The 12156-nt window shown below is 39.4% G+C and overlaps 1 protein-coding gene and 2 long non-coding RNA genes across 4 annotated transcripts; 1 reads left to right on the forward strand and 2 right to left on the reverse strand.

Moving 5' to 3' along the window:
- Positions 1-1035: 1035 nt before the first annotated feature.
- On the reverse strand, positions 1036-9843 carry LOC121688208. Its single transcript, XR_006024524.1, has 3 exons — positions 9364-9843; positions 8643-8757; positions 1036-1324 (listed from the first exon to the last, which is right to left on the reverse strand). It is a non-coding gene; the product is annotated as an uncharacterized LOC121688208 (long non-coding RNA).
- Positions 3032-8230, reverse strand: LOC121688194. Of its 2 annotated transcripts, XM_042067641.1 has the most exons (11): positions 7632-8230; positions 6696-6819; positions 6150-6390; positions 5762-6025; positions 5045-5219; positions 4840-4916; positions 4482-4662; positions 4075-4323; positions 3821-3992; positions 3484-3638; positions 3032-3376 (listed from the first exon to the last, which is right to left on the reverse strand). In XM_042067641.1, the coding sequence occupies exons 5-11, from the start codon at positions 5205-5207 to the stop codon at positions 3198-3200; spliced, it is 1176 nt and encodes a 391-aa protein (XP_041923575.1). In that variant the 5' UTR covers positions 5208-5219; positions 5762-6025; positions 6150-6390; positions 6696-6819; positions 7632-8230; the 3' UTR covers positions 3032-3197. The 2 variants fall into 2 exon arrangements, with proteins under 2 accessions (XP_041923575.1, XP_041923574.1); XM_042067640.1 differs by lacking the exon at positions 7632-8230 and having other exon boundaries at positions 6696-7209.
- LOC121688210 lies at positions 9815-11073 on the forward strand. Its single transcript, XR_006024526.1, has 2 exons — positions 9815-10110; positions 10797-11073. It is a non-coding gene; the product is annotated as an uncharacterized LOC121688210 (long non-coding RNA).
- The last annotated feature ends 1083 nt before the right edge of the window (positions 11074-12156 follow it).

The raw sequence follows: 12156 nt of genomic DNA on the forward strand, positions 1-12156 counted from the left end.
GTTGAAAAGTTGAGAATGAAGAGTTGAGTTTGCAGATTCTAGCTTCTAGGTAAAATAAACTAACGTTAGCTATCCCTCCCTTGCTGAAGTTACGGTAAAATAACGTAGAGTAATTTAGCAGTTTAGCGTTACAGGTTCAGCAACTCATACTGACAAAAATGTATCTGCCTTTATTGTTTTGTGATTAACGTTAGCATCTCATATCCTCAGTGGCAGCCATCATTGTAATGTTAATTAATTTACGATAACATCAGCCAGCTCGCTGTATTCTGTCAACGTGTGGTGTGAATTGATAACAAAATCGTAGTAGGGTATTAGTTAACTTGTACATCATGAATTAATTTTGATTAACTCTTAATATCACGTTTTGAAATCGCTATATTGCTCTAAAGTTGTCAGTGGTAGCTTGGTCTAAGATGACATTGAAACTTCTCATCGGTGGCCATTTCACGATCCAGCGTTCATGTTCGGTTAGCTTGCCTTATTTCCCCTTCTTGTCAGGCTATTATCAAAACGTTAAATCCAGTTACAGTGTCCGGTGTTTGGCATAACAATGCCAATATTAGTGTAGTTTGTCACTGAAGACCCATTTCAAATCGCACAATAGTACTTTTGTTGATTACAACAAGTAGTGTTGGTTTGCATTATTGTATTATCTTGTAAGATATATAGGTACTAATGAAAAGTTTACCTTTCTATTTTGGCAGTTCCCCATGGGGAGGAGGCGGCAAGGAGGTCCACGGGCTCTAACCTGGGACTAGAGGTCCAGGTGAAGTGGTTTGGCTGGGGTGTGGTGATATTGAACCCATTGAGACTATACAGTACATTTCACTTTATGTCTATTGATGGACTGTTACACCTACCCCTTTACTTATGCCAAACCCATTTCTGTTCTTTAAATATCAGAAAGCAAACTTACTGTTGATGGCACTGAACTTGCACTTGGAAATGTTTATGGAACTTTTCTGAACTGTGAATTACATTAAAACTCATGCCAAACCAATTTGCCTGTGCTTTCATTTATACAAACATTTATACAAATCCGTCAGCTTCAGTCAGTAGGTTGAATTGAAGACCCAGATGCAGAAGTAAAGGTGATTTTTTTACTTGTATATCTTGAGCATTACAGGTAACCACTGAATTTGTGAAACTAAAATAACAAAAACTAATATGTACTAAGCTAGTACATAGTCAATACATATTAGATCACTTTAAAGACACAGATGCAAATGTTGTAAATAAAGGTGTCAAGTCCTTGAAATCAGAAGCTGCCACTGCTCAATGACTTCTGCCCCATCTGGTAGGATTTCAAAATGTTCCAGATCTGAAAACAGAAATATTGGTATATGTCACATCCTTGAACTTACTGTAAACTATGAACAAGTGCTCACAAATTAAGCTAAAAAAAATATTTTTTATGTGGTAATCATAGACTGTGGAGGCAATATATGACAACAACGAAGTAAGATTTGCAGACTCACTCCCAATATTTATAATGAACAACAAACTCACAGAACACTTAGCTGAATGGGGACAGGACACGCGTATTCAACTATTGCACATGCCCTGTTTATGCGGGCAATAAGCAAAAACAAATGTGGTGTATTTAAAGGTCTCATCTCATCGTTTTTTCATTAATTTTGCAGTGGTCTGTAGTATTGATGTATGCCCTGTGAGCCGGTTTTGGTGAAAAAAATGCTGTCCTGCGTCTGTTTCATGCTGTTCTAGCTTGGTAGGGAAGGTGGGCGCGGAGGAACGACTGGATTTCGCCTCTAGTCATGAATATTAACGACATGCTAATGAATTCACCTCTGATTGGCTAACAGCACTGTGACGCTCCCTCCAGTGCGTAGTGCAATCCAGTGAGTAGTGCAATCGAGGATTCTATCTGCTTCCGCCCCATACAACTTTACAGTCCTAAAACTTTTACAGTTTATGGCTAAAAATCGAGTCGAAAATGTCTTCTGAGATACAGCCTTATGCATTTGATCCCGAATCCGAGGAGGAAGAAGAGATAGCAGAAGACCCGCTTCCTGATCGTTTGTCGATGAACGTTTCAGAATGGTAATATTTTTGTATGTCAACTTACATTGTCTTCTAAAAGAGGTGAACGTTTGTGGCGATCATCATGCTTTCAAGTTGTAATGAACATTTGGAAACGTTATAAAATAAAGACTTTTTTTACACTATCAACAGTCTTTGCAACCTTCCTCGTAGATATTTCACCTCACAACAAAGGGTTAGCACCCTGCTAAATGCAGTTCAGCCACTGACCTCGCTTGCTAATCCTATGCTAGCTACGGCTTGAACTCCAGGATACCATCTATCAAAGACCATTTGATCATAGGTCACCAAATATCTAAATGTTCTAAACAAACACACCTACCGACCTATATTTTGTCAGGTGTACTTGCGGGAATTGCGACAGAATGCCCACGGAAGCAGAGAATCTGTGCTGCAAGGAGACTCCTCCGGTAATGATATAACTGGCGTTGGTTGATGCAAGTTTGTTGACAAAGGTTACTCATTTTGTTTTCACGTGTCACACACATGCGTGCTGCAAGGAGATTCTTATTGTAATGAGAACTATGGCATGGCTTTGGTTGATATAAGTTTGTTGGCATAGGTTACTCAAATTGTTTACAAGTTTGTTGGCATAGGTTACTCAAATTGTTTACATTCATGTATGACTGCTCAGGTGGTTAGAAGAATGGGCGACACCGGTACCCCTGTTGCCTGTATGACCCTCCACCCAGGATTAGAACCAGTCTGCCTCAACATATACTCCCTTCAAAATGCACTAAATATTTATAGAGCCGACTATGGCCCCCTGCGAGAGAGAGGATATGAAAGGTAAGATAAACCATCTTTAGCCTAAAAGAAAGAAAACAACCTGATGAAACTCCTAAAGCCAATATAGAAAAAACGGGTCCATTTTCAACAAATAGCTTATTTTATTTACATACAGTAATTTTCAAGTCTAATAAAATAATGCAAACACAAAAGAAGAATATCCAAACTATGTACAGAATATACAATGTCTTTTTTTGCCAGGCGATGCAGACATCTGGCCTACAGATCCTTTGTCAGCTGGTGCTGGGGTTATTTAGGTAGAAAAGTCCGAGTTGTTATTCCGGCTTGTGTTGTCCTACGGATCCGAAGAGAGTTCCCAGACACAGAAGGCCAATATGTCGGCTTTAGGGCTGCCCTTGCCTAAAGCGAGATGTGTATGCAGCCACAGCTTCTGTCAGTGGAGGATGGTAGAATGCTGAGGACAGGGCATCAGGAACAGGGATTTTTTGGAGCTCCTCCATGTAAGGCAGGGGGTTGGGGACTATCTCTTCAAACACCCCAGCAATCAGGTTGTGGACGTAGCCTGGAAGAAAATGTTCAATGTAAATATGTACATAATGTCTCCTCGATATTAAACAGTTTTATTTGTCTTTCAAGAATGGCAATAAATAGTTTGTTTGAGTTACTTACAGTGTGTTGGCGGTGATTTTACTGGCTTCACAGTGTGCCAGTAAACTCCCTTTTTGGCTTTTGGGAAATGTAAGCTGTACCTCAGTTTCCCTGAAGTTGTTCTTGCCTGAGTGCGGCCAGCGTTTTCATTGAAGTGCATTGCTGCCAGATATAGTCTAAAAAACAAAATAGGCTGTAATGACAAATCACTATCCTACCAATATTGGTTACTTCCAAACCAACAACATCAAATTTGATAGTAATTGATCAGTGCAGATGATTACTTTTTCTCTTAACTGTAAGCATTTCTTGCAAAATCACTTTACACATAGTGGTTAATGTAGATGTGACAACATACCTGCACAACATCCCAATGAAAGGAAAGACCACACTTTTGGGTGTGAAGCGCAAGATTACACTGTGGAATGCCTCCAGAGTTGAGGTCTGGTACCGTGAGCTTAGCCTCTCAACATCACTGAGGACCCTCTTATTTGTTAGGATCTTCTCCACTTTGTAGAGGGCTTTGGAACCTAGAGACATGAAGCACAAAGTAAATAAGTATTCAAAACTTATGTTGTCACAAAACATTGAGTACAACAGACAGCTACACACCTGGTTGAAACCACTTCTTGCGATCTCTGCTCCGGCGGACTGGATGTTGGCATTGTGGGAAGAGAGGATTGTCGTGGGTATGTTTGTTTTGCATGTGGTTTACCACAGATGTCCATTTGGCGACTTTCTCTGGCCCTGAGGATGAGGATGTTGCACACCAATAAACATGGTTGCTGATTCCACGCTGCCACTTCTTGACCACCTCGCAGTCCTTCTCTTTAGCCACTTTTCCCAGTTTCTTAGATAGACCTGGTGATCACAAAATGAGTTGACTTACTGTGATGAAAAACATGATGTGTGTGCATCTAAACATTAACTCCTAATATTGGTACAGGGATATTGTTATCGCAATGCAATGCCATGTTGCAGTGTTGAAATTCTATGTTGAACCAAAGTAAGACAATAACCTTTTTCCAAATGCCAGACATCATAGTAGTGTGTTATCTTTTGCTCACGGAGATATTTTTGTATCTGTGGATGACGGTCAGTGACAATGTAATCGACTGCCACACCCTTGGACTCCAAAAGCTGTAGGCTTCTTTTGAGTCCCTCTTTCTCCATGTTGTGGCTCCCGCCAACCTCATTGCTCTGTAAACAAAACACAAAGGGCATACAAGTTGTAGGAATTGTTGAAAGTCAAGTTTTGATGTGTGTATACAATTATGGTGGACTGGTATTTGTCTGTGAGAAAGAAAGATAAAGAGACACCGATAAACTGTGCATTGTGTAACATTGATAACTATTTACATCTGTGAATCCACTCACCTGGACTAGTTGAATGTCAATAATGCTGTTGGTCTCCAGATTCATCAAACTGTAACTTCCATATTTGGCAGAGTGACCTGCAAATACACAATAGTTCTATTAGAAGTAGGTCATATTATTATTATTTTTTTTTTTTAATTTTGTGTGTTACACCACGGTCTGTCATAATAGAATATGTTTCGTCTAATAAAAAGCGGAAGCTTACCCGGTGAATCTGCTCGCATGTCCCCTCCAATCTTGACTTTCCTCTGACTCAAGAACTCAAATTCTGCTTCTTGGTACTGGTGCCATTGGTGGATCACAGCTGTTTCCAGATAACTGCTTGCATGCCTACGGAATGCTGAGTAGCTGATGTTTTGCAGATGCATGGCTTGAAATATCTACAAATTAAAAAAAATCATGCATGAGTACATTGTAAAGCACTGTATCGGGCCAGGCGTGTTGGTTGGCAATAATAACTTCCAAAATCATTTCCAGCCTCTAAGGGTCAGCATGAATAGTACAGGTGAGAACCTTCAAATGTAAATTAGGTGTGGGTCATCTGAGTTCATGTTGGCTCATTGCCTGTTGGAGGCACTTTGTAATGTAACTGTTGTGTCTCCACTATAGAGTAGTGCCAGGTAAAGTCGAGGAAGTGGGGCAGGGGAAACGTGTTACTAGGGCCAGGTAAAGTTGTGAAAGTGGGGGGGGGACAGGTGTGACTATGGCCAGGTAAACTTGAGAAAGTGGGGCAGGGGAAACGTGTGACTAGGGCCAGATAAAGTTGTGAAAATGGGGAAGAAGCATCAAGAGCCTTACATCTTAAGTGAGCAGGGCCATTTGCTTGCTATCCAGCAGACCCTGCTTCTGACCAGGACCCGATAAATACTGTTCAATCTGGTTGGATAGTAAACATTGGGATAAACTGTGGAGTGTACTATACCTTTTGCACTTGGAAATATGAGGAGCCGGTGAAATATATGGCAGCAGACAGTATTATGTTGCCTACAGGGGAGCTTCCAATCGCTGGCTGGCTCTTCCATTGCCTGGAAAACTGGCAGTGATGGCATTTTTGGTCGATGGCCAAAAATGTTCCCTGTCTGTAGGTCCTCACATCCGACAACCGGCGACAGTCTGGACACGTTTCAAAAGGTTCTTCTCAAATACTATGTACTTGGAGTCTTTGTATCCAGTTGAAGACGTATCACTGTTTGAGACAAATGGCATTATAGACATCCACAATGTTAGTTTAACAAGCAAAGTATTAACACAAAGATATTTATCAACAGAAACATTGTCATTTAGATGAAATGACAGCTCAAAACACATACGTGGGCTGTGATGCTTCTGTTACATTGCTGATTGACTGTGCTGGATCATACGTGGAGTCATGGGGTTCAGGTAAAATTGTGGAGATGTCACTTTCCTCCTCCTCCTCTTCATCAACCCGAGGTCTTTTTGCTGGCCTTGGGTGAACAGCCTTGATGGGCGTAGAGGTAGCAGGGCCCCATGGTGCATCAGAGGTACTTGTGGCAATACTCGCAGTTCTCATAAAGGATTCTGTTTGGGTACCTGAAGTAAATGAATGTGTATTACTGTCAAGTTACAAGATACAGTATTAATAGGACACAGGACATTCAATAGATCACACAAAACCGTAATGGCCCAATGGAAACAAAAAGATTTCAGTGACTGTGATAAGATGTATGATGTAACAAGTAGCACACCCACAAAAAGAAGACATTCAGGAATATCATTCCTATTTGTAATGCAATTGACTTTCCCAAACATTGACAAGCACATAAGCACCTGCTTTACTATAAAAAGTGTTCTAGAAACTAGCACAACAGAAATTGAAAAAGAGTCGGATCACAAACCTTTGCTTCTAACGTGATGACCTAATGTACCCATAGAAAGCTGTGTAGCCCGACATGCACAGCTAGGTGGGTCTGTTTGGGTGCTGGTATGAATGGGGGTTGTCACCAATGTCTGTGATGTGCTCTGGAAGACAAACACTACGTAAGCAAGTAATCAAACAAAACATTAATGTACAAAGGCCAATGTAATAATGACTAGAAGACATAAAGTAGACTGAAGTGTAAATACCTGAGCTCTAGTGATAGCAACTTAGCCTAATGGTGCACGTGTATAGTTTCCTTGTTCAGACTAAGCGTAAATCTCGTCAAAATGCATCCTAGGGTGTTTTTGTGAATGCAATGTACCCGAGTCAAACTTTCGTTTAAAAGCATAATTACGTCAGAAGGGAAGCACCACTTTTCAGCTTCCCAGTGTTGTCGTTTTCTGGTCAAATGGCCTTTTGAATAGCCACTACAGTTTTGATCGCGTCAAAATCGCTATTTTTAAAACACTAAGAAGGCTTGACACAACATGAAACTTTGATCGAAGTATGATCAGTGTCTCTACACATCAACTCGAGCATTGAGAACATTGTTTGTGTACACATAGTTTACTAAAAAGAGAGGTTTTGGACAGCTCACTCCTTTCGAGCAGAAAAACCAAGTAGTTGTTCTTTTAGTGAACGACAATGGACAAGTGTAATTCTGCCTTTAAACTAAAGTTTGACTCGGGTACTTTCACAAAAGCACTCTAGAATGCATTTTGCCGAGAGGTACGCTTTAGCTTAGGTTAGAAGATTATAGGTTCAACAAGCTAAATCTCTCGGTAACGTTAGGTGGGTTGTTTTCTATGAGTGACAGCCTAGCTCGTGCCCATTTCATGCATGCTAACGTGAAGAATATGAACATGCTATTTAGTAACAAAAACCTTAGGTAGAAAAGTTTGTTTTTACTTACCCCCTGTGTGCTTGTGCTCGATCGTTGTGATGGTACAGATCCAGGTTTTAATAACAACTTCGATGCAAAACCACTACTGTAGGCACCGAAGTTGTAAAAGTCACTGTGGTCAAAATGATTTGAACACAGAACTAAATTAGGGCTATACTTCGCTGGTGGTGTTCCGAAGATAAATTCTAACCATTTAGTCCTTGACTCTTCTTTCTTGGGCAAGAAATGCAATGTTGATGTCTTATTGCCACAGATAAAACGAGCACGAATGTGTTCCGCCGCCATGTTAGCAAGTAGCTGTTCGCTTAGCTTCTCTGCAGAGATTAGCTCTGTAGCTCTGCTACCTCCTAGCCACGAAATCAATACTGTCTTCCTGTGGGCGGTCACAAGCCAAGGTGGGCGAGTTCATGAATAACCAGTTTCCCTTCGGCATCATTGGGAAGGGCTTTTTCTCATTCGCTTGTTTTTCCGTGTATTTTCTTTCATTGGCTAATGCGGGCAATGGGGGTAGAAGATCATTTTCACGTGCACCATGCATATGCAACTTGGAGTGAGCTATAGTATTTCGAAAGTAACAAGTATTAAACGAGTTCTCAGTGAATGACACCTTTAAAGTAATGTAGAATAAATATTTCTTGTATTTTTGTGTTTTCAGTGAAACAGTGTAAGCTCATATCTACATGTACACCCTATTGAGGTAGTTATTAACAGTTAGGCCAAGGTCCAGTCAAACAATAGCCAGCCACTGGTGCCATATTGTTTAATTATGCAATCTGTATCCAACCAAAACCTGCTGATTTGAAGGCATAATGCAACTACTTTCCGTGTGTGACTTATCAAAAGATGCTAATGATAAATTATTTTGATAGTTATTGCACAGATGTGCCCTGGACTGCTCAAAATAAAAGGCCACTCTAAATGTCTGAAATGCATTCATGTTTGTTCAGTATATGGTAACGATGTCTGGAATATACAACCAGTAGGTTGCTCCAATTAAATGTATGAAAAATGTCAAAGTACCATGGAATCAGTGCTGAAGTGATGCTTCCGAGTGTCGACTGCACAGACGAGAATTGAAGTTAGGAGTCCAGAGCCCTCTCCAGCACCCAGCCTGTCTGGATTACCTACAGGGAAACTTTGCATAGACAAGAAGTGTTCGTTCACATTTGTGTTTAACAAATAAATGGCATCAATAAGAGTTTCAAACGTCAGTTATAACTATCGCTTGTTATCACAGCTCCATGTTCAAAGTATACGGTCAATGGTTCATAGCGGTTCACAATTTTGCCTCAGCTAGCCGACAACAAGCCTTTTAATGCTTCGGCTGAAGTTTTTTTTATCTTAAATGTGACAACCCAAAGACTGTATAAATTGTCAATGGACTAAGCATTCCCACAGAGCGTATTTACAAAAGGTTTTTTGACGAGAACATGCTTTGTTGCCCCAGTATGTTTGTGAACTAACGTTAACTTTAGAGCTGTCTGTTCATTGACTCACACCTGGCTAGTATGACCAACGTTAAGCTAACTCATAACGGGAGCACAATGGTTTTCACTAACGTTAACTTTATTCAAGTTAACTAAATGTATGTGTGTGCTTCTGCCATTCGGTCATCATTTTCGACATTAACTTATTTGAGGCGATATGACGCTAACGTAGCCTAACGTTAGTGCCCACTCGATGCTAAATAATGCTAACATCTAGTGCTACGTGAAATAGTAGTGGAATGAATGTCACTTACCTGAAAAAACTGGAACGAAGTCTTCTGAAAGTGTCGGTTAGTAGGCTTCAATAAATAGCTTAGCAAACCATTTTATGTCAGCTTTTTGAATAAAGATGTTCAGAAAGGATGTGGTAACTTTGTGTATAATCATGGCTGAGACGTCAAAGTTTCAGGGTTTCCACTCAGCTGGCAACGTCTGCTGCTGTATGCCTCGACGTCAGCCGTCAATCAAGCCGACCACGCCCTTAATTATTCATATATTTTATATCTAAATGTGATCTAAACTAATGAGTTAGAAAAAATTCACCCCCCTCACAGTTGTCAGGCACTGGGAAACTACCGAAAAGTACAATAAAAGTCCATGGGACCAGGCTTTAAAAACATGTATTTACGCTGTGAAAACGGACATTTTAACATGGGAGTCTATGGACATTTGCTCGCTTTTGGGACCAGTCCCTAGCGGATTTTCGATGTATTGCAGTTTTTCGAACTTCTGGGTAGGCTTCATTGTTCAGATTAGAATGTTGCCACTTGGGTGGGAATCCTCTGGGGAAGTCCAAACAAATAGCTCAAAAACTGTCAGCTGTCCGGTGTTTGTGATTAGCCCAATTATGGCAAGATGGTCCAAAAACGTAACCTATCTACCAGCCTTGACACGCCAAGAAATCGAAACATGGACAGATGAACAGGTCAGCACCCCTAAATGAATTAAGAAAAAAAGGATACACAGCAACTGGATTGAACGTTATATCCACGATGTTAAAGGTAAGACGATATGGCTAACTGCTAACTTAATACCACTTTATTTATTAACTGGGTTGCACCGATAAACCTGTATTAAGGCACGGCCTTGTCTGTCATTTCTCCTCAGAACAACTCAGGCTTGTATTTAAACCATCATGATTTTAGTAGCCAGTGAGACCGTTTCACGTGGATATACTATTGAATTTTGAGCTCTAGGTAACGTAATGTTACCATTAGCCTTAAACTGCCGACAGAGATGTAAACTTCTTGTGTCACAGTGGAATACTCCGTTAGCCAGGCTGTCTTACTAACCAAACTAGGTTATAGTTTATGTTTTTTTTTTGTGCAACCCACGTCGTAGCTTAATTTATCTCCCTGTTTATCCTTTCATTTTATTGGCTTATTTTCGCGGAGATTTAACAAAGGCGAAGTTGTCTACTAATGCAAGTTATGTTCTGCTTTCAGTCAGGGTTGAGGAGGGTGGGACTAATGCCAATATTGTCAGGGTCAGGGCGAAGGCATCCCAGTATGTTTAAAAATGAGCCAGCTTACAGGGTACAGGCTAATGATGTCAAATTAGCATACTATATATTTTTTCCCTAGACGAACTTAACACTTTGTGTGGTCTGAGCAACAGGCTTTGCATAAAGACTTAGCCATAAACAAGTTTTAAATATATATATATATATATATTTATTTATTTTCAGGTTGAATTGATCAGCGGATTCAACAAACCAGCTGTGCCAGTGAAGCAGGTCTCGGGCACTGCTCACACCTTGTTGGCCTCCTGTATACTCTTGCTCATTACTCTAAATTAGGATACAAATCAGTCCCCCTAACCAAATGTAAAACCTCCTTACCCCAAACTTGGCACGTGGGTGGATGACAAATAAGCTTGAAAAAAGGAATAAAAAAAAAACTTCAAATATCATCCCTAAAAAGTGTTTATATGTGTTGCTGTATCTCTAAACTTGACTAATATAATTTTTTTTTTTTTTTTTTAAAAAGTGAAATATATATTTATGTCAATTTGTCATGTTAGTGCCTAAAATTGTCATATGGTGTGACGTGAAAATAATTTGAAATAAAATGAAAATTAGAATTTATGAAAATGTATGTCACTGTACATTTTAATCACGTTTGCTTTGATATGCAACATTTCTTGTGAATATTTAGAAGAAAAACCTAAAATTTAACAAGTTATTTTGTCAAGGTGGAGAATGCTCCTAAGTGTAACCAGATATTTTAGCTGAATTCTAATATTTCTTGTAAGAACTCACTCAAAATTCTTGAGGTTCTTGCAGATACCATTTCCTTTGTGTGCTATTGATGTTTTAATGATTTTTCAATTATAAAGTCTTTTTTGTGACCTTATTTAATGTCACACCAAATGACATGGTGTCACGCCATATGATGAACTGCACCACTCCACCATGTGTCAGAGCAAAACAGGGTTTTTAATGACAATAAAATCATTAACAATGAATTTTGAAGTCACTGTATGAATGGTGTATGCGTGTAACAGCAAAACAGATGAAAGTTTAGTATTTATTTTTTAAACTTACATGGCATGGTAACATAAAAGAAAAAAAGTATGAGAAATATTAATTGTACAGATACATTTTTTTTCCCAATTATCACAGATTTAACAAAAAACATATAATATCTGAATTTAAAACATGTTTTTACAAGAACTTTTATGTAAAAATGCAATTTGGTCATAGGGTGTGACAGAAATGTCATATAGTGTGACTTGAAAAAAGCTGTCACACCATATGATGCAGCGTCACACTATATGACATTTTGACAGTTAAGCTAATTTTCTAGACAGTTAAATACAGCTAACTATTATTTAGCATGCAACTGACCACATGGCAGCAGTGCTTTTTAAGAATTCATGAAGAATATTTGTGGAAAATAGCTGCTTTTTAGGCAAATGATGTCACACCATAAGACACTAAAATTTGGCCACGATTGATGATGTCCAATTCAAAGCTTTTTATATAAAAATCCAAAAAGCAGAACTCCTCTCTTGACCATGCCAATTACTCCTGACATTCTATTGTT

Source organism: Alosa sapidissima, chromosome 17 (assembly GCF_018492685.1).
Source record: "Alosa sapidissima isolate fAloSap1 chromosome 17, fAloSap1.pri, whole genome shotgun sequence".
Taxonomy (NCBI): domain Eukaryota; kingdom Metazoa; phylum Chordata; class Actinopteri; order Clupeiformes; family Clupeidae; genus Alosa; species Alosa sapidissima.

Excerpts from the sequence above, each read along its gene's own strand:
- LOC121688194 (XM_042067641.1), bottom strand. The coding sequence starts at position 5,207 with ATGCATCTGCAAAACATCAGCTACTCAGCATTCCGTAGGCATGCAAGC. Across the intron at positions 4,663-4,839 it reads TTGACATTCAACTAGTCCAG|AGCAATGAGGTTGGCGGGAG; the intron begins GTGAGTGGATTC and ends TTTTGTTTACAG. Across the intron at positions 3,377-3,483 it reads AAAATCACCGCCAACACACT|GCTACGTCCACAACCTGATT; the intron begins GTAAGTAACTCA and ends ATTTTCTTCCAG.